Below are 26,689 nucleotides of genomic sequence, written 5' to 3'. Positions count from 1 at the left end.
TAATTTCTTTTCTTTTAGTCTTCCCTTGTGTACCAGAACGTCCTGGAATGCCATGTCCAGGAGAAGACAGTGAGTGTGTATTTACTTCATATCTTTGAATGTAGAGTTATTTATGGCATAAAGGCACAAGTGAAAGGAAATCAGAACTAGAACTTTTAGTCCATTTCATTTCTTTTCCATTCTTCAGTCTAATTTAGGCTATCTTAGCAACTGCCTAAATTCTCCACTTTTGCCAGATGAAAATCAGGCAGTTTTTAGTTACAAGTTACTGACATGAATATCTGTTTTACATTTGAGAGGAAAATTAAGTGAATTTTAAGTCATGTTTCTTCCTAATTTTTAATTTTGGAAATTTTCAAACCTATGGAGAAGTTGAAACAACATTGAAAACAAAGACACAAAGATATCCTTTGCCTTCATTGACCAATTATTAAGATTTTCTATGTTTGTTTATTTCTGCATCTGTATGTGTTCACACATAGACATACATGTATATACATAAGGAACATGCTTGTTTATTTTTTGTGTGTGTGTGTAACATTTGAAAGTAACATGATGCTTCCTTTCTAAGTACTTGAAAATGCATAGTTAGAAATTGTTAGGGATTTTCTTTTCAATGTCTCGGCTGATAGTTACTATTAGTAAAAAGAACTGAAAGAGCAAACAACTATCTGGTCTGATGGAACTTAAATGTGTAAACTTATTTATGATCATAAGTTACTGCTTTTGATATTTTGTATAGCTTATTAGTTGTGGATATTACTCATTTTCATTTGTGGTTTCTGCACATATGCATGACTTTACAAGAATTGTGATAAGTATTTTCCTTTGAATTAAATGAAATAGTTTTAAACTTGAAGTTCCGTGACTCTTTTTTTTTTTTTTAAGATTTTATTTATTTATTTGAGAGAGAAAGAGAGAGTGAGTGCACAAGCGGGGGGGAGGGGCAGTGAAAGAAGGAGAAGCAGACTCCTGACTGAGCAGGGAGCCTGACATGGGGCTCCATCCCAGGACCCCAGGATCATGACCTGAGCTGGCAGTTAAGGCAGACGCTTAACTGACTGAGCCTCCCAGGCGCCCCAGTTCTGTGACTCTTCCTGCAACTTGCTGAAGAAAAATAAAAGAGATATGAATATTTATATAGAGAGTTGAATGTACTATTTAGGAAGATGGGGAAATTTAAGGAAGTAGGTAGAACCCTGAAGTAGTAGTGAAAAATGTAGGTCTGAATTCAGAGAATATTTCCCAGAGTTCCAATGATGGATGGATCAGAGACTGAGCCACCCAGGTGCCCTTAGGTTAAGATATAATTAACAGAAATTTTCTGCCTTGGTTACTCCTAACAGAATAAATAAATAAAAATAAAACTATCTGTATTTAAGGTTCTGTATTATGTTATCTTAAGATTTCTAATTTAGAGCATTTCACTAGTTTTTTTCTATCTTAATTTTAAATGGTAAACCCAGTGCTACATCGGCTTTAAAATATGAGTTTAGAAACCTAATGGACTTTCTACAGTATTAACTATCACTGTGGAATGTTAATAGTAATGACTAATAGGCAATATATATAATACTGATTGACTTAACCAAAGTTACACAGGTCAACTAGATTTGGTCTTAGGGAAGCTCTTTGTTTAGAAAATGTATTAATATAAAAACCTTGATTAAAGATTAATGGGGAGGGGCACCTAGGTGTCTCAGTTGGTTAAGCCTCTTACTCTTGATTTCCAGCTCAGGTCATGATGTCATGGTTATGAGATCAGCCCCACTTTGGCCCAGTGCTGGGTATGAAGCCTGCTTAAGATTCTCTCTCTTCCTCTCCCTCTGCCCCTCTCCCCCTCTTAAAAAAAAAAAAAGAAAAATTAGTGGGGAAGATAATATTCTTGTGGTTGCAGAGTGTCCCCTTTAGAGCATCTATGAAAAGTAAAATGTACCTTTACAGTGAAGAGAACAAGCAGTCACTGCCTTAAACAGAGTGATTGAACTGGGAGTCAGCAATCTGACATTTTTTTTTTTTAATTTTACTTATTTATTTGACAGAGAGAGGGGGAGAGATCACAAGTAGGCAGAGAGGCAGGCAGAGAGAGAGGGAAGCAGGCTCTCTGCTGAGCAGGGAGCCCGATGCGGGACTCAATCTCAGGACCCTGCGATCATGACCTGAGCCGATCATGACCTGAGCCGAAGGCAGAGGCTTAATCCACTGAGCCACCCAGGTGCCCTGCATTTGTGTATCTCTTAATGTGATACCACAAGCAATATATATCACCTATGTATTATTTTTGCCAAAAGTATTTGATACTGATTCTAATGAGGAAGCAGACAAATGCAGAATGTAGGACATAATATAAGACAACCGCCTGGACTCTTCTTCTTTTTTTTTTTTTTAAACAACATCACAAAGGAAAAACAGCAAATATGGCAACATAACTGTTTCAGCCTACATTCAAGAAACAAAAAAGGTATAGCAACCAAAGGCAATGTTTGAATCTTGCTTGGATCCTGGAGAGAAAGAGAAAGCTATGAAAGATACTTTGAGGGCAAATAGGGCGATTTGCATATGAGCTATTAGGGGATATTGAATTAATGTTGATTTTCTAAGACATGGTAATGGTGTTAAGGTTAAATAGCATTAGGGGAAACACCCTTAATCTAAGGCAGTAAGTGGATAGTTAGGTATTTAAGGGTGAGATGCTATGTCTGCAACTTACTTTTAAAGGATGCAGACAAAAGGAGAGGAAAGCAGATGCGGCATAATGTTAGGTATTGGTAAGTCTGCATGAAGGATTAACTGTTCATTGTTCTAGTCTTTCAGCTTTTCTGTGGGCTTAAAATTGTTCAAAATTAAAACTGGGGGGAAATTTTTTTTTAAAGATTTTATTTATTTTATTCTTGTAAGAGAGAGCACAAGAGAGTGAGAGGGGGTGGAGGTGGCATGTAGGGGCGGAGGGAGAAGCAGACGCAGGGTTCGATCCAAGATCCTGAGATCGTGACCTGAAGTGAAGGCAGACGCTTAACCAACTGAGCCACCCAAGTGTGCAAAAATTGGGGGGGGGGGGGGATTAAAAGACAGAAAAGCCTTAATAGTAATTTTTAATATACTTTTGCTCCATAGGCTTTGTTTTCATTAATTCCTTGGTGAATCTGTTTTATTTCTTCACTTTCAGGTTTTTATCAGAATATTTTTTTCTTAAAAAAAAAAAAGAATATTTGTTTCTTAAAGTGAATATCATGAAAGAAGGTCACAGACTTAATTATAAGAAGACTTTTATTCACACTTGCTCTTTTTCCTTTTTTTAACGTTTTATCTCTCTTTAGAATCTATCTATCGCAGAGGTGCGCGCCGCTGGAGAAAGCTTTATTGTGCAAATGGCCACACTTTCCAAGCCAAGCGTTTCAACAGGGTAAACCTTAGTTTGTAGAATGTTAATAACTTGAGATACCTGGTTTTTTTCTCCCTACTGTGAAGGAAGGGTAGTCTTCTTTTCCCTTTTAAAGGAGTCAGTAGGGTGACACGCTCCCATTTTGCTTGGGGCAGTATCTGTGTTATCTTGAGGTAATTTTTAATAGCATCTCCTTTCACTCTTAAAAATACCTCTGATTGAATTGTACAGTTACTTTAGCTAAAAAAAAGTTGGCTTTTTTACTATAATTTTAGACAACCAGAAATAAGCAAAGTTTATTTTGCAAACCTTTTAATGTGATTTTAACTTTAACTGTTTCAGAAATAATAATTGCAAACCACTTATCTAGCTTTTACTAAGTACCAGGTGCTTTTCCAAATGCTTGACGTCTCTTGACCCATTTAATCTTTACAACAGCCTTGTGAATTAGGTACTACATATTTCTGTTTTATAGATGAAAAAAGCTGAGGTGTGGGGCAGTTAAGTAACCCCAGACAGGGGTCCATCTCACCCCCCTGAAATCATGCCCTGAGCCCAGATCAAGAGACAGACGCTTAACTGACTAAGCCACCCAGCTGCCCCTTATTTTCACTATTTTGGCAAATGATTATGACATTTTATTTGCTAATAAATTGCTGTTGAATTACTCCTTCCAGCGTGCCCACTGTGCCATCTGTACTGACCGAATATGGGGACTTGGACGTCAGGGGTATAAGTGCATCAACTGCAAACTCCTCGTTCATAAGAAGTGCCACAAACTTGTCACCATCGAATGTGGGCGGCATTCTATGCCACCGGTAAGGCACAACTGTCTTTTTTTAATAGAACATTTTCAGTAACACTGCTAGGATGGAGGGCTATAATACATGGGTGGTAAGGAATCACAGTTAAACACTGTTGATACAGAACCTAACTTTACAGTCCAGTTGACATATTGTGAGTTTGGGAATTATTATTAGAAATTTTTTTATGGTATGTAGCTAACTTTTTGATTTAATCTGCTACAGAATCATCAGGTTAAATTAGGTAGAGGTAGGAAGAACTATTTAAGAGCCTTTTTTTCTTCCTTAAGATAAACTCATTAGTTTGTAGCTCCCATTGTTTTAGCATCTACACTAAACAGAGATCAGGCAAGAAGAATCAGAGGCTTCATGTTTGCTATTTAAAGTGTGTGATTACTGGGGAGATTTTGAATTTAAAATTTTTATTTTCACTTTCTATTTTAAACATGCAGTTACAACATGTTCATTATAGAAAAAAAAGGGGAATATAGATAAAGAAAAATTACATAAAAATCCCCTGTGAAATCTACTGTCTAAAGATAAATTGTCTTCTGGTGTATATCCTTCCAGAACTTTTTCTGTACAAATGTATATGCATACTTAAAATTTTTCCATATAGGAAATTTCTATAAGGAAAAATTTTAAATATTTTTAAGAGTCACTATAACAGTATAATGAACTTCCATATACCAGTCCCCCAACTTCAGTAGGTACCAGCTCATGACCAGTCTTAGTTCAGCTGCACCCCTACCCGTGTAACCTGCTTTCATCCTGTGTTATTTTGAAACAAATCTAAAAGATAAGGACTCTTTAAAAACGAAAAAGCAAATTCCTTATATCGAATATTCATCTAGACAATGTTCAACATTCCAGTTGCCTCATAAATGTGAAATTTTTAGTTTTCATTCTGAATCAGTATCTAAATGAAGTCCATATTTGCACTTGACTGATATGTGTCCTAGGTATTTTCTCAACTTATTGATTCTTCCATTTCTCTCTCTCTCTCCGCCGCCCCTTAAAATTTAAATGTAGAAGAAATTTGGTATTTGTCATTTGTATTTTTCTCTTTGCTTCTCTATGGTTATGTTTAAAATGTTCCCTTGTCCTTTTTATTTTCTGTGTATTATAGTTGGATCTAGAAGTTTAATTAGATTCTGGCTTTTCTTTTTCTTTTTTAAAATTTTATTTATTTGTTAGAGAGCATAAGCGGGGTTGGGGGGGTAGGGGGTGGAGCAGGCAGAACAGGCAGATGGAGAAGCAGGATCCCCGCTGAGCAAGGGAGCCTGATGCAGGGCTCTATCCCAGGACCCCGGGATTATGACCTGAGCTGAAGGCAGACACTTAACCAACTGAACCACCCAGGCAGCCCCCTGGCTTTTCATTTTTGGTTTTTATAGACCGTTTTTGAGACTGCTTCATATAAGGTGGAGTGTTTATCAGAATGTGCTTAATGTTTGAGTCTCATTCTTTTAAACAAGAGTGAGATCATATATATACTGTTCTCTAACTCCTTTTTTTCACTTAACTGTATTTTGGTCACCTTTCCATATCTATCTATATCCTCTTCAATTTTAGCATAGTATTTGGTTACATATCTATGTCATAGTTTACTTAACCTTGTTCCTCATGATTTTATATTTGATTTGTTTTCTACATTTTCCTGTAAAGAAAATCATAGGACGTTTCTGGTAAATAAATCTTATTATTTCCTTAAGAATCCAGAAGTAAATTACTGGCTTAAAGGATATGCATTTTTAAAAAGATCTGGATGCAGGGGCTCCTGGGTGGCTCAGTCGGTTAAGCAACTGACTCTTGATTTCAGCTAAGGTCATGATCTCAGGGTTGTGAGATTGAACCCTATGCTGAGCTCCACATTGGTGGCTCTTTGGTATTAGAAGTATTTAGCTAGTTCATTTAAGCTCAGGAGTGGGTTTATCATTAGGGAGGTGAAAATTGCATCTTAAGGGAAAAAAAACTAGGCCAAAAATTGTGAACATAATTTATTTAGGCTACTGTGATATTCTTGAGTATTCTTAGGTGATGGAATGACCTGTGTAAATTTATAAATGTAGAAGGAAAGAGGGATAGAATTAATGGTTATTGATAATCACTAAATGCATTGTAAAATCCAGGAGCCAATCCAGACAGCCTTAAAATTATAACTGTGTAAGGGGCGCCTGGCTGGTGCAGTCAGTAGAATGTGTGACTCTTTTTTTTAAAGATTTTATTTATTTATTTGAGAGAGAGAGAGAGCATGAACAGGCAGAAGCAGCAGAGGGAGAGGGAGAAGCAGGCAGGCTCCTCACTGAGCAAGGAACCCAACGCAGGGCTCCATCCGAGAACTCTGGGATCATGACCTGAGCCCAAAGGTAGAGGCTTAACCCACTGAGCCACCCAGGCATCGCGAGAATGTGTGACTCTTGATCTCAGAGTTGTGATTTTGAGCCCCATGTTGGGTGTAGACATTACTTAAAAATAAAATCTTAAAAAAAAAATTAAAACTGTCTTAACTAATGCTCCTTCTCAACTTTACCCTTTTTTTTGTTGGTATTTGTTAAACCTGGGTCCAAGATTAATGAATTAGAACATTTTTGGTTTGAATTAACATTTTTCCTGAGGTTATGGGCAGTGAGTTTTTTAAGTCAGTTTCTAGAATGTATTGCTTTTCCTTATTTGGATCACTGGCACTTTTGAGAATCTTCAGAAAAATGGGAAACCCACAAAATTTTAGATTTATAGACTCATCTTCGGACTCAACTAAGGAACTTAGGGACTAGAGGCTCCCTTTGCCAAAGATGTAAAGTGAATGTGTGGAGCTTATAGGAAGAATAGTATAGAAGAAACACAAATCAAAGTAGATAGAAGTTCAACTTGATTTCTAATTGATGGTCTGAAGTTAGTTTTCTGTTTCTTCTGTTATCTGTGAAATGTGACTAGTATTATCTCATTTACGAGAATATTGCATGGTTTCATATAATTAAACATAGTAATGAAGTTTTCATTTATTAAGTTCTATTCTTTCAAGTTTAAATTTTAATATGCTGTGTCTCGTCGAAATAATGTTTCTGAATTTATAGTGTTACTGGGATTTAGAAAGAGCCTGCTAAGTTACTGTGTCTTTGGAAATGTTTGTAGGAACCGATGATGCCGATGGACCAGTCATCCATGCATTCAGACCATGCACAGACAGGTAAGAACGACACTGGCAGGAACTGTCATTCATCAGCAAGTGTCATTTAAAGCTTCTTTAGGTGACGCTTCCGCTTAAGCTTGAAACCATTTATGTTCTTCCCAAATAAAAGTTAGCCCCATTTTGCAGTGGTACTCTCCGTCATAATATTTAACATATACCTTTGGCATTTTAAGAAGACAACTATGTAAACTACAATAAAGGACTCTTTTCTCGGATTCAGATAAATTTATTCTGAGACTTTTTTTTAAATTGAGCAACCTAGCTTTTTCAATAATGAAAACGCATACTGTTTTTGTGGGTCATTTTGATTCTTCAGGTGATCTGTTTTTATTAAAAGCTTTATTATTAGAAGTAGAAATTATGTAAAAGATACAGTCTAGAAAATTCAAAAAAGATCATGTGATCATCCAGAACCTTAAATATATATCTGTGAAATTTAGAGAGCAATTAATTGGGCAGAATGTACTGATCTTGGATGAATCAAGAAAGGGAAGGTGAGGGAGTTTTTCTGGAAGGACGGAATGTACTTTCTTGTTCATACAAGAAGCTGGTTATATGAAACATGGGCTGTGTGTGTGTGTGGCCTGAAGCGCCCCTAACTCTGTGCCTTAGTCATACTGAAATAATTGAATAAGGTTTATGGAGTCACCCTTAGAGAAGGAACTGATTAATTTGTGAAGAAGAGAATTTTTTTTTTTTAAGATTTTATTTATTTATGTGACAGACAGAGATCACAAGTAGGCAGAGAAGCAGTGAGAGAGCCTGACTTGGGGCTTGATCCCAGGACCCTGAGATCATGACCTGAGCCGAAGGCAGAGAGGCCTTAACCCACTGAGCCACCCAGGTGCCCCGAAGAGAAATATTTTTTAAATGCCAAAAATATTTGTTAAAATCAGTACTTGGTTGCAGTTGGTTATGGCTCTCCACTCTCATTAAAGATTAGGATTTAAGTCATAAATACATACAGTTTATTACTAGTAGGACAGATACTCAATTTTAAATAATGCAAACTTATTCTGAAATAAAAACTTAAGTCAAATCATGAAAACATTTTAAGTCAAACTCAGGTTAATGGGTGCTATGTTTTCTCCTTTTTCTTTTTTATCCCCATGTTTGGGATTGGGTTTTCAGTAATTCCATATAATCCTTCAAGTCATGAGAGTTTGGACCAAGTTGGTGAAGAAAAGGAGGTAAGATAATTAGTTTTATTGTACATTACATCATCAGCTTTTTAATAAGACTCGACAGTTAAAAAATATGACAATTAACTTGCTTAGATTTTTAAATCATAATGGTAAAAATGCAGAAATGATGTTTAATGATGCTAGAGTTTTATTCTGATTTAATCTAATTATTCATTTCATTTAAATTAAAACTCATGAGATAAGTTCTTTTTTTAACAGGAGAAAATAAAATTCAATAGCATACAGGAATAACATTTCTTTTTAAGATAGTAGAACCTATAAAGTGTAATTAAGAATGAGGTTTAGAATACTTGGTAGTATTGATAAGACACATTGTAAATCCTACCATTTTATGGGCTAATTGTTTATTTAAAATATAAATGATTGAGCATCTTGACTGCTACTATTTTTTCTATTAAACATTATATCAGCTTTTAAAGCAATAGGTTTTTAATTAAAATGATAATTTTTTTGAAAAAAAGCTTACAGTGAAAAAGATTTATCATGCCTCACACCTTCCACTCCCACTTTGACTTCTGAGAGCAACTCTTTTTAATCATTTCTAATTGTGCCTGTAACACTTATAACTCAGTTTTCCAACTTTATATATTTTAAGCCGTAAAGGTTTAGTTCACAGTACCTCCCCCCTTTTCCTTCTCTTTCCAGTGTTTGATAGGTGCATTATGTTTTACTCTCCATTACCTTTAAAAAAGCCCCAACTTTTTATCTTGGAAAATGTAATTAAAGGTAAACAGGGTAGTATAACAAAGCCCCTGTATCCATTGCCCAGATAAAACAGTTATCAGTGTATGGACAGTGTTGTTCGGTCTACCTACTTCCTTTGCCTCCTGCATTATCTTGAAGTACATCTGTTGATTACATATTTAATCTCATATCTTAGTTTTTTGTTCTATGTAAGTCAATAAGCTTGACTCTCTAGCCATTCCTTCTCTTTCTTCCAGTTTTCCTTTTTTATGTGCATATTTATTTTTACATTGCCAAGGTTGTTAATGTTTACGATTTGTTCTGCAGCCACAACTACATCTTCCATATTTTGTTCACAGGTTGAATGAATCATTCAAAGGAGGAAATTCCTAATAATAAGGAATGAATTCTCTATTCTAACACCATGAATTGCTATAGTATTTCTTTCTTTTCAATCCTTGACACTTTTACAGCTTTTTGTTCTTTTTGGTTTCTGTTTATTGTTATTTATTGGTTTGTTTGTTTACCAAAGACTTATTTGCTTGAATCCTCAAGAGTTTTAATATATTTTTAAGATTTTTTCTTATAAGTAACAGTCTATTGCACATCTTTTTTTTTTTTTTAAGAGGTTTTTTTGGGTTTTTTGTTTTGTTTTTTAAGATTTTATTTATTTATTTTACCGAGAGAGACACAGAAAAAGAGAGAACACAAGTCAGAGAGCAGCAGAGGGAGAAGCAGGCTTCCTGATAAGCAGAGAGCCCGACACGGGCTTGATCCCAGGACCCCAGGATCATGACCTGAGCAAAGGCAGATGCTTAATGACTGAGCCTTTCAGGCGCCCCTTTTTAAGACTTTTATCATACAGTGAAGTATGCAAATCATGTCTATATAGATAAATGAGTTTTCATACACTTTGTAATGACCACCCTGACCAGGAAATAGGATCTACTAATATCCCAGAAGCTCATGTACTTACTTCTAGTGACTAATGCTCCCTCCTCACTATAAGTGACCGTTGTCTTAATACCAGAGATTAGTTTTGCTTTTTCCCCAAACTTTATATGAATGGATTCATATAGTATGTATTTTTCTGTGTCTGGCTTCTTTTGCTCAGTATTGTGTTTGTGAGATTCCGTTATGTTTCACGTAGTAGTATTTCATTTATGTTCACTGTTGTTTCAATTTATCTATTCCACTATTGATTCCCCCCAATTGGGATTGGTACGATATACTGTTATGAACACTCTTATAAGTGTAGTTTGGTTCACATATATAAAGATTTCTGTTAGGTATATAATTAAGAGTGGAATTCCTGAGTCACATGTAACCGAACTTTAGTGGATAATTCCAAACAGTTTTGCAAAGTGCTTGTATTATTTTGTACTTTCACCAATAATGTGTGTTTGATTGCTTCACAAATCTTTGTCAGCACTTTGTATGGTCTGTCTTTTTAATTTTAGTGAATCTGTTGAATGTGTAGTGGTAGCTCATTATAGTTTTTTAATGTGCATTTCCTTGCACAACTTTTCATATATTTATTGGCCATTTGGGTATCATCTTTAGTTAGGTGTCTGTTTTTTTTAAATGAGTGGTCTTTGTTATGTTGTTTTATAGGAGTTCTTTGTAATTTCTTGACATTATTAGCCTTTTATCGGTTATATATTGAAAATATATTCTTCCACTCTGTGGCTAGTATTTTCACTCTGTTAATGGCATCTTCTGATGAATAGACGTTCTTGATTTTTAAGGTAGTGAAATACATTCATCTTTTCCTTTTTGATACTGCTTTGGGGCCTTTTTATTTTTTTATTTTTTTAATTTGACAGAGAGAGAGAGAGAGATTACAAGTAGGCAGAGAGGCAGGCAGAGAGGTGGGGAGGCAAGCGCCTTGATCCCAGGACTCTGAGATCATGATCTGAGCTGAAGACAGAGGCTTAACCCACTGAGCCACCCAGGCGTTTTGGATGGCCTTTTGAAATCTGTTTTTCCCAACGCTATTGAAGATATTGAAAAGGCTATACCTTCCCCCATTACTCTGCAAAGCTATCTCTTCATCAGTTATATGCTTATGACATGATCTAATTTTGGATTCTCTCTTATTTTTTGTTGTTTTATTATTATCATTGGGTATTGTGCTTCATGATCACTATAGCTTTATAATAAGTCTGTCTAGTAAAATTCATCTGCTTTGCTGTCTAGGGATTATCTTGGCTACTCTTCCTGGCTTTTTGCATTTCCATGTAAATTTTAGAATCAGCTTGCTTGATTTTTTTCTACAAAAATCAAGCTAATAAACCAAATCGATCAGTACATTTCAGAAAAGGTGACATCTTTACAATATGAAATCTTCAAACTATGAGCATGATATTCCTTCTCTTATTTAGGTGTTTAAAGTCTGTCAATGTTTTATAGTTTTCAGAGTCCTTTAACTATAGGTATTGGATGTAAATGGTATTATTTTAAAATAAAATTTTCTATTTAATACTGTATTTCTATTTACTACTATAACATTAACTTTATTTATTTATTTTTAATTTTTTTTTTTAAAAAGGATTATTTATTTATTTATTTGACAGACAGAGAGCCCAAATAGGCAGAGAGGCAGGCAGAGAGAGAGGAGGAAGCAGGCTCCCCACTGAGCAGAGAGCCTGATGCGGGGCTTGGTCCCAGGGCCCTGAGATCATGACCTGAGCCAAAGGCAGAGGCTTAATCCACTGAGCCCCCTGGCACCCCAGTGTGGGAAGGATTTTAATTCTAGTTTATGTCTGAAGAGATCTGGGACAATTTAGATATCTCTATTTTGTCTTGAGTTTGTGTTATTCTTGGGAATTTGTTGAGCCTAAATTCTCAGATTTATTGACGTGAAGTTGTCCATTTCTGAGAATATGCAATGACATCCTTTTTTATTCCTGATAAAATTTGTTGTGCATTCCCTTTTTCTTCATCATTCTTGCCAGGGGGTATCAGTTTATTAGTCTTTTCAGAGAATTAACATTTGGCTCTTCTCTATTGGATGCTTATTTACTATTCTAGTGCATTGGTTTCTCCCCTATCTCCTTATGCTTTTTTGTCATTCACTTTAAAATAATATCTTTTTGTTGTTGTTGTTGTTTTTAAGATTATTTATTTATTTATTTGACAGACAGAGATCACAAGTAGGCAGAGATGCAAGCAGAGAGGGAGGGGAAGGAAGCAGGCTCCCTGTTGAGTAAGAGCCAGATGTGGGGCTCGATCCCAGGACCCTGGGACCATGACCTGAGCCGAAGGCAGAGGCTTAACCCTCTGAGCCACCCAGGTGCCCCTCACGTTAAAATATATCTTAATCTCTATTATGATTTCTTCTTTGGTCAGAGCATTATTTTCAAGTATACTGGTTTTTACATATTTGGTAAAAAAATTTTCTTTTTGAAAAATTTTTTTACTTCTAACTTAATTCCTCTATAAATCAGAAAATGCGTTGTATGTGATCTCTGTCCTTTGAATTTTTTTGAAATTTGCTTGAAGGCTAAGTTACATAAACATTAGTATATGTTCCATACATATTTTCTAATACAGTATGTTTTGTAGTTATTGAGTGTGGTGTTCTGTACAGGTCATTTAGGTCAAGATTATTAACAATGAAAAAAAAAAAAAAAAGATTATTAACAGTGTTACTCCATTCCATTTCTATTGCCTCACTGACTATTCTTTCTCAACCACAAGGTTACATTGTGGATATGTCTGTTCCTTGTTTGTTTTGTTAGCTTTTGCTTTATATATTTTGAGGCCATGTTATTGAATACATACAAATTTAGAATCATAATACTTCTATTGGATTAACCCTTTTTCATCATGAAATATCCCTTTCTGTTTTTAGTAATGCTTTTTGCCTTAAAATTCTTACGTTAGGTAATTGCTATGTAACAAATAATCCCAAAATTTAGTGACTTAAAACAACAAGATTTATGTCATAGTTTCTATGTGTCAGGAATCCAAGCATGACTTATCTGGGCCCTTTGCCTCAGAATCACATACAGGCTACAGTCAAGGTGCTGGCAAGGACTGCTATTACCTCAAAGCTTGACTGGGGAAGAAGTTACTTCCATACTTATCTAGTTGTTGACAGGATTCTGTCCTTGCCACATGGGCCTCTCTATAAGGCAGCTTATAACAAAGTAGCTTACTTTATTTCATCGGAGCAAGTAAGCCGTTAAGATCCAGAGAGCGTGAATGCCAGCAGAGCAGAACTCAGTCTTTTGTAACCTAATCTCAGAAGTGACATCCTATTGCTTTTGCATTATTTTTTTAATTACAAGCAAGTCAACATCCAGCCCATACTCAAGGGGAGGGGATAACACAAAGGCATGAATACTAGCTGGTGGGGATCATTGGGGGACATCTTAGAAGTCAGCCTGTCACAGTAGGCTACAATTACTTTGTCTTTTATTGGTTTAGCTACAACTATCTTTTGGTTAGGATCATGACCTGAGCTGAAGGCAGATGTCTAACCTACTGAGCCCTGTACTAGTGTTTTTAAATAGTCTTTATTTAGGTTTATCCACATTTTTTTCTTTTTGTTCTGCATTCCTTCCTGTATGTCTGTCCTTCCATATGAGATTCTCTTTCTTCTTGAAGAACTCAATATTTCCTTTAGTGAGAGGCAACTAGTGACGGACTTCTTTAGTTTGTGTTTGTCTGAAAATGTTTTTATTTCACTTTCATTTTGAAGGCTATTTTTGTAGATAAGCAGCGTATTTAGATCCTTTGACGGTGACATACCACTGGTTTCTGCTTCTGCCTTGTTATTGATTCTATGAAGGTGGTGTGCTTTTGTTCCATGTCATTCTCTTTTACAGTTTACAGTTAACCACATTTAAAGTCTGTAGATTGCCTTATCTCCTTAACATTCTGTGCTTTCTTAATCTGCTCTAATCTGATTTCTTTCACTCCTCTTTATTTATCCTTATTACCACATCAGATTTTTATTTCTAGATTTTTGTAAATGACCCTTCTCTTGAAACATCACTTTCCTTCAGTTTTCATAATACTTTTTTCTTCTGATTTGCACTTGTTTTTCTTAAAATTTGGTCTTTGCTTTTCTTGATACTCTTCACTTGAGAAAATTCATACTTAATTCTTATGGGTACATCTGTTGATTATATGTAGAGGATTTTGCAGATATGTTAAAAAAGATTATCTTCCAGTGTTCTCTATAAATTACTAGAAGCCTAAGTTTCTAGTTTCTAAGTTTCTAGTTGTAAATGAATTTAAGGCTAATTTTAATTTAAGGCTACTACTCATTCCAAAGGAGCCTTGGTACTGTGTAGAAAAAAATATTTTCTACTAGTTAAGCTGTCTCATGCTTGTTTTCTGTCTATAGCTTTTTTGAAAGTGTCTCTGTCGTGGCATTAGTTCAGATGTCATATATCAAGCTTGCAGTAGACTCTTTAATCTTGATATCCCATTGTAGCTTGTATCTCAGGATGAAAAACCAAACCTATTATCTCAATAGCTCTGTCAATCTTATCCTGTGTGCACACTTTGTTTTTCTGTTAGTAGTACCTCCAATCTCCAGGTCATCAAAGTTAGTGTCATTTTTTAAATTCATGTATCTTCATTGCCTCCAGACCCCAATTTTATCAGATCTTAAGATACCCTTTAACACTTCCCAGATTTCAACTTCCTGTGACTATCCCTCTGAGCTCAATTCATGAATTGATCCTACGTCCTGTGTAGTTAGATTATATCATTTGGAATGATGTAAGAAGAGAATTATTAAGAACTTAGAAGATATTTTAAAATATTCTTAGGTATAATCAGGTGTTATAAATATAATGTATTACGCAAAATTTCTCCAGGCATAACTCTTTGATGTAAATGTTCTTGACAGGCAATGAATACCAGGGAAAGTGGCAAAGCTTCATCCAGTTTAGGTCTTCAGGACTTTGATTTGCTTCGGGTAATAGGCAGAGGAAGTTATGCCAAAGTACTATTGGTGCGATTAAAAAAAACAGATCGTATTTATGCAATGAAAGTTGTGAAAAAAGAGCTGGTCAATGATGATGAGGTAAGTACAATGATTTATTATTTCTGAACTGTTAAATTGGATTAAGTGTACTATTTTGGAGAAAACCTCAATGTTTGTGTCTTAAATTTCAGTCTATTCTAAATAAATGCTTCAGACAGATTACATAAGATAGATTTAATGTAATGTGATGATTACTAGATTTTTAAAAAATCAAAATCAAACCATATTATTATCAAGGAAATGTACTGGAACTTTGTAAAAGTTTTCGTAGACCATTTCATAATATTGAAAGATTTATTGGTGGTGTTTTCTCTTTGTATGTAGGCTCTTGTTTCATGTTGTTTCATGAAAATCAGTGCTTTTGATATTTGGCCTAGTTGGTAATTACATTTATGGTAATTGAATTACTAAGAATAAATTTATCATAGTTTTCATTATAATTCAGTTTGACATAGATTTCTTTCATATTTTGAAATAGGATATTGATTGGGTACAGACAGAGAAGCACGTTTTTGAACAGGCATCCAATCATCCTTTTCTTGTTGGGCTGCATTCTTGCTTTCAGACAGAAAGCAGGTAAGTTTAAAAGATAATGGGATGATTACTGGGCTTTACACAATGAGAACTGCTTTCTGCTGTAAGCCGGAAGTGGAAGACATGGAGATGGACACAATAGTACTATGCTTAAAATTTCCTACTACTCAGAGTCTAATCAGTGATACCATTTTAACACTGCATCAACATTTAGCATTAGGAAATTACCCGCTTTAGGCAAAAAAGAAAAAAAAAAAAAAAAAAGAGGCCAGATCATAAATATCTCCAAGAGTCTAGTTTTAGTTCTTAAAGCTTCCTAGAATTTAGCTAGAGGGAGAAATTCCAACTTCTTTACCTTAAGTAACAGATGAAAATCACTTACCTTGCAAATGCTGAACTTGGGGTGAGAGTGAAAAGCTCTGGATTTTAGTGGTACTATTTTCAAATAGAAGAAAGAGTTTACACAACTGTGCTGGTTTGTTTTCTTGTATCTTCTGTGATTAAACAGCTTTCCACTCCAACTACCCTTTGTTTCCACCAAATTCCTGGAGTTTTTGTTAAGGGTAAATCTGTAGAATGCTCTCTGTGTTGTAACTGGTCTTTGTAGTGTTTAAGATGCAAAATGGCACTGCCTTATTTTGAATCTTGGTTTCATGTGCTCTCTGCTGTTGTTTATTTATTTTTTTAAGCCTGCTGACATGTAAAGTTCCTAGATTTAAGCCCTGCTGATTATTTCTTATTATTTCTTTTCTTTTCTTCTTCTTTAAAAAAAAAAAAAAAATACTTTTGGGGCTCCTGGGTGGCTCAGTCGGTTAAGTGTCTGCCTTCGGCTCGGGTCGTGGTCCCAGAGCCCTGGGATCAACCCTAACATTGGGCCCCCTGCTCAGCAGAGAGTCTGCTTCTCCTTCTCCCTCTGCCGGCTGCTCTGCCTACTTCTGCTCTCTCTCTGTCAAAGAAATAAATAAAGAATCTTAAAAAGAAATACTTTTTTTCTCTCCAAGTTTTTATTTAAATTCCAGTTAGTTAACATACAGTGTAATATTAGTTTCGGGTGTACAGTATAGTTTAGTAATACTTTCATACAACACCTGTTGCTCCTTGAGAGTACCCCTCCTTAATCCCCACCACCTCTGCCCACCTCCCCTCTAGTAACCATCAGTTTGTTCTCTAGAGTTAAGAGTCCGTTTCTTGGTTTGCCTCTCTTCCCCCTGCCCCATGTTCATTTGTTCTGCCTCTTATCTCTTCTCTGTTTTAGATTGTTCTTTGTCATAGAATATGTCAATGGAGGAGATCTAATGTTTCATATGCAGAGACAAAGAAAACTTCCTGAAGAACATGCCAGGTAGATGTGTACTGTTTGTGTTAGATTTTTGCTGGAGGTGGGGCTGGTGGGAGGGGGCGTTGTGGGAAGGGAATGCTGTAGGACTTTTTATGTGTCTCTGGTTGAAAAGAGTAGATAAATCATGTATTTTGATGCTAGTTAGTTTTTGTAAGTCATGTAGGGGCTAAGCTACAAGTTAGTTTACATTATAATATATAAATTACATGTAATGTTATATACATATTAATATAAGCAGTTGAAAAGTATAAACAGTGTTAAAGGGGGAGCCTTTAGTTTTCTAAACCCAGTTATTTTAAAATACTTTGTCTATTCAATATCCACAATTGAAATAATTGATGAATTTATAAACACTTACTCATCTAAGGTTTGCAGTGCTCTCTGACAGTTTTTCATTGATTATTATTTGTATATACTTGAGAGTAATAAAATAATTTCTTTTAAGCTATTATGTAATTCTGAATTATAATTTCTGAATTGTTCTGCTTTTGGCTTTTTTTTTTCCTCTGATCACATACCTATTGATAAATAAAAGATCATTAAATATTATTTATTTATTTAGTGTCTTTAATTTGATATTATTATATAAGATTGTAAATTGCTTATATGTTGGAGGAATTAGGTGGGGAAGGATCATGGCCTTGGATAAGTTTAATTCATCTGTGCCATGTTTTGTTTTGTACTCAGAATTAGGAATAATTCACACCCTTTAGTGGTCCATAAAAGTAAGGCCAAAATGAAGCATATGAGTATGCATATGCATGTGATGAAGGTTAAAGATTTTATTTTTATAAATACTTGTTCAGTGAAAATCTTGTTAGGACATTGATTATTTCTTACCAAAAGGAGATAATATCCTTCAGTTTTATAAGAAGGTAGAAATTGTACTAATCTAATCTTGGGCCAAACTGTGTTTGGCTTTGTTAATTTCCTGTATGTTCGTTTCCTGTATTTAGTCTTTATTAAATGATCACCCTTCATAGCAGAGCCACAAATGATATTTCTGATTGCGACCATAGCTTGAATTTGTTCCTTGTTTGTTCTGTTGGACTTGGGGGAAGTAGTTTTTACTGTATTCAAGTGCCAGTTCTGGTTTTATTTCATCCTTTTCTGGGAACCAAATTACAAAATAAAATCTCAGGTTCTCTCTGCATAGAATTAAGTAGCTGAGAAAGGTATGTGTTAGGCACCTCCAAACATGATCATGGTAACATTCACCAAAGTAGCCGTAAACCAACTTGGGTGTTTCGTTTTCATTATTTAGGTCAAAAGTTCTGGTTATCTACCAATGGGTTAGTGGCAGATCTAAAAAGCTCTTTAACATTAAATGGTATGGTTGTAGAAGAATTTATTTTAATTCCCTCTCTAGAATTTTGATATGGATTTTGAGTAGTTTGAGTAGGACTTTTAGCATTTTTTCTATTCTAGACCAATCAGTGATTCTTAGCATTTGGGGAGATCATTCTTAGAGAAGTGGTGAAAGCTGTGGAAATCCTATAGAAGATGTACAAGTACACATATACATACAGCTGTGCTCTGGTTGTAGCAGTGTGGACTGCCCGAAGTCCAGCCAAGGACCCAGATTAAGAGCTCCTGTCGAGACTAGCAAATTAAAAATTTTATGACTTTAATGTAAGCTGGAACTTTTATAATTGTGTTTTGGGCTCAGATATTTTAAAGTAGTACTTCAATTTGTGTTTTGGTATTATTTCTAAAAAACATTGGGAGAAAAAAATCTTTTAACACGATTTTGGTGTTTTCATTTGCAGATGGGAGTAGGACTTCTAGAAACTTAAAACAATTTAAAAATTTGAATCAAATGAGTTATTTTTCATTTTAGATTTTACTCTGCAGAAATCAGTCTAGCATTAAATTATCTTCATGAACGAGGGATAATTTATAGAGATTTGAAATTGGACAACGTATTGCTGGACTCAGAAGGACACATTAAACTCACTGACTACGGCATGTGTAAGGTGAGGGAAATTTCTAGTTAATCAGAAGGTCTCAGTAGCTCACAAAATTCTTTTGGTAAAATAACAATATTTAAAGTTGAGGAAATGACTGCTACTTTGGGGTGCTTTTTGGGATTTTAGCACAAGGATATATATATACATATTTTCTAACCATTTACAAAATTCTGTATTTTCTGTGAGTGTATATGTGTTATAATAAGAGTTAATTTTTTTTTTTTGTCTGTAAGCTTTTTATCTTGAATGTTGTGATACTAAGAAGAAAATTTGGAAATAAAAATTGTCTGCAATCCCATGACTTTAACGTAACTACTTACATGTCACCCTCCAGTTTTTGCTATTTAATTGTAACTTTTGATGATGCATTAAGGATTTTATCAGGAAATCTGTCATTTTTTTTATATTTAAAGTTTAAATATCTGACATGAAGTATGGTAGAACAAAATAAGAATTTCAGTTACTCTCAGGACATGTCCTTTATTTCTTGGTACTTTATTCTTTCTGTAACAGTGTTTCATTTAAGGGTCCAGTGTTTTTCCACAAAATGTGTAGGGAGCTACTCTCCTTGTTAAAAGTAGCTGGGACAGAATTATCCTCACACAGTAATATGGCAACAAGCATGTAAATGTGTGAATTACATTCCCCCATTCACCAGAGGGAAGTGCCTCCAGAGCTTGGAGGTTATTTAAATGTTAACATTAAGTAAGACTCTCTAATAGTATTGAAGATTTGACCTTATTATCTGTTCAGCAGCATGAGAAAAGAAAATCTTTACCTAAAGTACTTTTGCTTTTAGGTACAAAACTCAGGCATTTATCTTTTCTTATATTCAATTTCTGTTTCCTTAAATTATTCTATCACACAAATCTTTAGTCATAAACATATAGAGATTTAGTAGGCAAACCCCTATGTACCCATCACTGAGATTTGTGATACCTTTTTCATCTCTCACTTTTTTAAAAATTATTTATCTATTTATTTATTTATTTTTTAAAAGATTTTATTTATTTATTTGACAGACAGAGATCACAAGTAGGCAGAGAGGCAGGCAGAGAGAGAGAGAGAGAGAGGGAAGCAGGCTTCCTGTGGAGCAGGGAGCCTGATGTGGGGCTTGATCCCAGGACCTTGAGATCATGACCTGAGCCGAAGGCAGCAGCCCAAACCACTGAGCCACCCAGGCGCCCCATCTCACTTTTTTTTTTTTTAAAGATTTGGTTGATTTATTAGAGAGAGAGAGAGAGCATGAGATGGGGGATGGGTAGAGGGAGAAGGAGAAGCAGATCCTCTGCCGAGCTGGTAGCCCAACACAGTTCAGTCCCAGGACTCTGGGATCATGACATAAGCTGAAGGCAGATGCTGAACCAACTGAGCCACCCAGACAGCCCTCTCCATCACTTTTTCCCCAGAGGATTTTTTTCTTATTTCAAAAGAAAAAGGACAATAATATAAAAGTCAACAACAAAACCATGAGGAATGCTAACCTTATTATAAAGTGTACATCTTAAAACAATAATGAGACTTAATTTTTACATGCCAGATACTGGTTTTTAAAATAAAAATAGTCTATTTACAAGAGTTTAAAGTAATGGGTATTCTCCTGTATCATTGGTGAGTGTATGCATTGTTACGATCTTGTGGATAACAGTTGGTGGGGATATATTAGGATTCTTAAAGATGTACAGCCACACTCTTCTGTCTAGTACTTCTGCTTCTGTGATATTCTGAGTACATATTTTGGTCTATGAGGAAAAGTTTGTGACCAGGTTTTTTTATTGTAGTTCGTGATAAATATTATAAATAATCTAAGTGGCCACTGGTAAGAACAATGATTAGGGAAACTATGGCATGACCACAGAACAGAGCATTGTGAAGTCATTAAAATGTTTACCAGAAGTTCATGACCATGTAAAATGTTTAGAAGGTAACATTAATTAAAGTTCTAAAGTATAGTATTGTCTAATTCTATATGCTTTGTTCTGTTATGTAGCATTACACATTTATTTTGTTCATCTTTGTGTATTTTTAAGTTATTATAATGGGTATGCATTACTTAAACAATGAAACTCACAAAAATGAATTGTCTTTCTCTTGCTTGCTTAATTGTATATTTAGTATTAGTTAGATTGTTTTTATTTTTTTAAGATTTTATTTATTTATTTGACAGAGATCACAAGTAGGCAGAGAGGCAGGCAGAGAGAGAGGAAGGAAAGCAGGCTCCCCAATGAGTAGAGAGCCCTATGCAGGGCTCAATCCCAGGACTCTGGGATCATGACCTGAGCTGAAGGCACAGGCTTAACCCACTGAGCCACCCAGGTGCCCCTAGCTTGTTTTTAAACTATCTTTTTATTGTTGGTTTCTTATTTAATTGCTGTGGCCAGCAAATGGTCTAAATGATACAGGTTCTTTGAAAATATATTGAGGTTTCCTTTGTGACTTAGTATTTGATCAGTATCCCACATGTACTTAAAAAAGAATATATAGGGGGTACCTGGGTGGCTCAATTGGTTAAGCAGCTGCCTTTGGCTCGGGTCATGATCCCAGGGTCCTGGGATCAAGTCTTGCATTGGGCTCCCTGCTCAGTGGAGAGCCTGCTTCTCCCTTTCCCTCTGCTGCTCTGCCTACTTGTGCGTGCTCTCTCTCTCTCTCTGTCAAATAAATAAATAAAATCTTCATAAAAAAAAAAGGGTATATAATCTCTTGTTTGTATGCAGGGCATCTCTGTTCTTCACACCCTCTCTCCTTCCCTCCTCCCTCTCTCCTCACAGGCACATAGATTACACATATTCTATATTATATTTAGCTCTGGCTTTTATCTAAATATTTCTCTGCTTACTAGATTTTTTTTTGTCTGTATTATTTATCATTTTCTGATAAATATGTGTTAAAATCACCTATCATGATTGGAGATTATATTATCAGTTCAGCCCGATGTGGGGTCAGTCCCAGGACCCTGGGATCATGACCTGAGCCCAAGGCAGACGATTAATGACTGAGCCACCCAGGCGTCCCTCAAATGTAATTTTTATCTTAACTGAATTCTACCAACAGCTAATGAGGACAGGTTTTCTTTAAGCTATTTAATGGCAACCTGTGATTTTAATAATATGGACAACTGTGCTAGTGGTATTTTACTTAAGCTTTATATATTACCATAGATGCTGAGTTTATATGATGATGAAATAAAAGAGATGAATTTAGAAGATAATTTCCTGTCTTACTAATTATTTCTCTCTCTCTCTCTCTCTTTTTTTTTTTTATAAAAGGAAGGATTACGGCCAGGAGATACAACCAGCACTTTTTGTGGTACTCCCAATTACATTGCTCCTGAAATTTTAAGAGGAGAAGATTATGGTAATAAATAAATAGGTGGTATTTTAGCTGTGTGCTAGATGGGTGGTTAAATGTGGTACCAAATGCATTGTATTATATTATAGTATTTAAATCCTAATCTTATTAATATAAACTTTCTTGATTCCCTTAAAACCTACATGAAAACCCTAAACTATGAAATCAGAGACAGTGGGACCTTATCAGTATTTGAAGGTACAGATTTGAATAATATTTTATTAAGGGCAACACTAAAAGTATTAGGTACTAATATAAGCAGTTTATACATATTAATTAAGCCTGTCAATAATCCTAGGAGGTAAGCACTGGTTAATTCCCATTTTTAGAGAAAGTTTAAATAACTTGTCCAAGGTCCTACAGCTAGAAAGTGGCAGAGTAGGGATTTAAATTTTAGCCATGTGACTCCAGAGTCACGAACCCCTAGAAGATTGTTTCTATTTCCTGGGGTGTTTCCTCCAGGAATCTGAAAAATGAGGGAAAGATTGACTGCTGGTCAGGAACCAGAGGATATATTTATCTTAAGCATACATTTGACTTCTTGGGTTCTGACCCTCTGATTTCAGCAGATGTAAAGGAGGATGGGTACTTCTGACAGCTGCTCATAATCTGATTCCAAGGTCCTTCAAGGATCTTTAATCAGCTAGCAAAAGATCAGGTTTCAGACCAACAAAAGTTATTCTCAAGTACAATTTAATTATATCCTCAAAAACAACATGTTAGAAACAGATCATGAGTCTGAAATTACAGGCATACTTGAGAAAAGAAACTTCTGTTTCATTTCTAATATTTTATTTTTTAATTTGTTTTTAAAGATTTTATTTACTTATTTTAGGGAGAGTGATAGAGAGAGCCTATGCAGGTAGGGGGAGGGGCAGAGGCACAGGGAGAGGAAGAGGGAAAGAATCCCAGGCAGACTGCACTGAGCCGGTACCTGACACAGGGATCAAACCCGTGACCCTGAGATTGTGACCTGAGCTGAAACCAAGAGCCAGATGCTTAAATGAATGAGCCACCCAGGGGTCCTTCCAATATTATATTTTTAAAGCTATCTTTTTGGTACCTCCCCTTTTTGAAAACTGAATTATTCCTATAATTGTCATTGCCTACCATGATAGTTACAATGCATTTAGAGTTTAGTTTTTCTTTATGTTTATTTTTTTATTATATAATAGAATGAATCTCAAGTTACTTTTGGGAATGCAGAAGAGATCATTTGTTACTTCAAAGAATTTCTTTTTTGAAGGTTTCAGTGTCGATTGGTGGGCCCTTGGAGTACTAATGTTTGAGATGATGGCAGGAAGATCTCCATTTGATATTGTTGGAAGCTCCGATAACCCTGATCAAAACACAGAGGATTATCTCTTCCAAGGTAATTTACAGTATTTTATAGAGATTCTCCGTGAATAACCTATTCTAGAGCATGAATGAGGATGGCTCACATTTTTACTTTGAGTAAGAAAGAGGAAAATAATTTGGACAGTGTACTTCTTAATATGTGAGTCTTCAATTTTTTTAAAAGATACATCTTCCTCCCTCTCTACCTTCAGTCCATTTGCCAACTACTCTCTCATACTCAAAAATAAAACAAAGAGTTTCCTTTAGATTGTGTGTCATAGAGAGTAGAGGAAGGAGTCCTGTGGCTAGAGAGGACAGTCTTTTCACATGCACCCTGAGGGTGAGTTCATAAGTCCAAGAACAATATGGAGATAAAGTAGGGTACCAAGAATGTAAGGGAATCAAAACGTGAAAAAAACAGGCCTGCGATTGGAAATACAGAGACTCGAACTGGATACAAACAAGCAAACACCGAAGTAATATATGTCATGTCTTATTTTTTCCGCTAGAGTGCCTTATGTTCCATGTAATAAAAATGTAAAGATTGAACCCATGTAAAAGTTAAATATATAATGCCGTAATTTTGTCTTTCTAGTTATTTTGGAAAAGCAAATACGCATACCGCGTTCTCTCTCTGTAAAAGCTGCAAGTGTCCTGAAGAGTTTTCTCAACAAGGTATAAATTGCATATAACAATCTTTAGTGGTTTATCTGTATGTAAACGAAACTGTAAGTAGAGTTTCGGGCAGTGTAACATTCCAGAACATCGGAGTATGTGACTTTTTTCAGTTAGGTCTGGAATTTGTCTCTTCACCAAAGAATAATTTGACAGCGTCAGATCGTGAGATGAGTTGTCCTTACCATTTTGGTGATGTAATTCACCCCCAGCTATATATTACATATGGTGTTTTTAAGTAAATGATATATATCATGTACACAATGAGAGAAAAATTATAGTCTTTGGGGATAGCCTCAGTGGTACTCCTAGCTCCGGTACTCAGTTTTCTTTGGGTTATTACTCACTTGGCAGCAGTATTCCCTACAGATGATCATGTCAAAAGCCCAAGATAAAATTCAGAAGAAATGAAGTGCTATCATTGGCCTTTAAAAGTCTGAAGATCATTCAATTATTTGTTGTTGTTGGTAGGTTAGAAGAGTTTTGGGATCTAAGATTATGATTCTGAACAGTTTTTACTCACAACACTTCTAACACCAAATGTGTAGGTTTTCCCCCACACCAACAACCAATTCTCCAGCTCTCCAGACATACTGGGTGTCCCACAGTTCATTTTTTGGGGCACTAACTTCCCAGAGTTAACATCAGATTTCAGGGGTTTAAGGGCTCAGGCGCACAAGACTGTCTTCACTTCAGAGGCCAGTCACAAGTACTGAGCACCCACACTTCTGTGTGACTTGGCTGCAAAGTTGGGGGTTCCCACAACCCTCCCACGTCAGGTTTGAGAATTTGCTGGAATGGGTCACAGGACTCTGAGAAATAGTTTCCTTGCCATCACTAGTTTGTTATAAAGGATACAGTGCACAACCAGATGAAAAGATACACAAGGCAAGGTCCAGAAGGATCCTGAAAGCACGGGAGCTTCTGTCCCTGTGGAGTTGGGGTGCACCACCCTCACAGCACATGGGTGTTCACCAACCCAGGAGCTCAGGGGGTTCAGAGGGTTTTATGGTGGTTCCATGACATTCAGCATGACTGATTAAATCACTGGCCAGTGGTGACTGAACTCCATTTCCAGCCCCTCTGAAAAGGAGGCTGAAAGTTGCAACTCTAGTAATCACACGGTTGCTTCCTCTGGCAACCAGATCCCATCCTGAAGCTATGACAGGCCCACCAAGAGTCACCTTATTAGCATAAACTAAGGTATAATCAAAAGCAATTTGTTATGAAAAACGACACTTCTGAGACTCAGGAAATTACAAGGGTTTTAGGAGCTCCGTCAGGGACCTGGGACAGGCCCCGGATATGCTGCTTACTGTATCACAGCAATCTTGGCAAATCGTAAATCTTACTTTAAATAAATTGTAGTTTAGAAGGTAGGTTGATGTACATTTACCTTCTCAGGTACATGTAGATAAGATAATGACGAATTTTAATAAAATAAGAAATTGAGGCTTTTGAGTACTTTATATGAAGAAAGATTTAAAATGGAAATCTAAGTGTCAACATACTGAAAAATGAAGGTGAGAGGTTTTAATATTCAAAACAAAATGTCTTTTATTGGAAAGGAGGATGGTAACATGGTCTCATTCACAGTCATGAATAAGCCATGACTGTTTTATAAGTTGCAGTCAGTCCCTCCTCGGTCCAGTGAGTCACCTAATGGTTGTGTCACTATTGTACACAGATGTTGGCTTGTTGCTGTAATTGGACATAGGGCTTTTTTTTTTTTTAATATTATTTATTTATTTATTTGACAGAGAGAGAGAAAGAGATCACAAGCAGGCAGAGAGGCAGGCAGAGAGAGAGAGGAGGAAGCAGGCTCCCCACTGAGCAGAGAGCCCGAAGCGGGGCTCTATCCCAGGAACCTGGGATCATGACCTGAGCTGAAGGCAGAGGCTTTAATTGACTGAGCCACCCAGGCACCCTGGGCATAGGGCTTTTAAAATGAGCCAAGAACAGACTTGTGAAGTTTGGGGTTTGTATATTTTGACTAGCACTCTAACCTATGCCAAAGAAATATCAGGAAGCCACTCAAATGATTCTGGTGCTCTTTCCTCCCTTTTTCTTCACAAGGAGTGGACCTGTGTCCGCTAGAATCACATGATAGCTGAAGAAAAAGCCACAAGGAAATCTTGTCACAAGCTTCAGATACTCATTTAAGTCTTGTATTATGTTACATAGAAATGAAAGGTAGACCGTACTGATTTC

At 35.8% G+C, this 26,689-nt stretch overlaps 1 protein-coding gene across 1 annotated transcript in view; it reads left to right on the top strand.

Annotated features, from left to right (window-relative positions):
• Positions 1–26,689, top strand: part of PRKCI (protein kinase C iota) — a 67,556-nt gene that overhangs the window by 33,550 nt on the left and 7,317 nt on the right. The window contains exons 4-15 of the mRNA XM_032341422.1: positions 19–69; positions 3,318–3,403; positions 4,060–4,200; positions 7,321–7,375; positions 8,510–8,568; positions 15,137–15,313; positions 15,753–15,850; positions 17,064–17,150; positions 18,988–19,123; positions 22,384–22,471; positions 23,712–23,837; positions 24,399–24,478. Of these exons, the coding sequence (XP_032197313.1) occupies positions 19–69; positions 3,318–3,403; positions 4,060–4,200; positions 7,321–7,375; positions 8,510–8,568; positions 15,137–15,313; positions 15,753–15,850; positions 17,064–17,150; positions 18,988–19,123; positions 22,384–22,471; positions 23,712–23,837; positions 24,399–24,478 (1,184 nt within the window). The remainder of the gene's footprint in view (positions 1–18; positions 70–3,317; positions 3,404–4,059; positions 4,201–7,320; positions 7,376–8,509; positions 8,569–15,136; positions 15,314–15,752; positions 15,851–17,063; positions 17,151–18,987; positions 19,124–22,383; positions 22,472–23,711; positions 23,838–24,398; positions 24,479–26,689) is intronic.

Source organism: Mustela erminea, chromosome 1 (assembly GCF_009829155.1).
Source record: "Mustela erminea isolate mMusErm1 chromosome 1, mMusErm1.Pri, whole genome shotgun sequence".
Taxonomy (NCBI): domain Eukaryota; kingdom Metazoa; phylum Chordata; class Mammalia; order Carnivora; family Mustelidae; genus Mustela; species Mustela erminea.
This window is presented reverse-complemented; position numbering and strand designations above follow the sequence as displayed.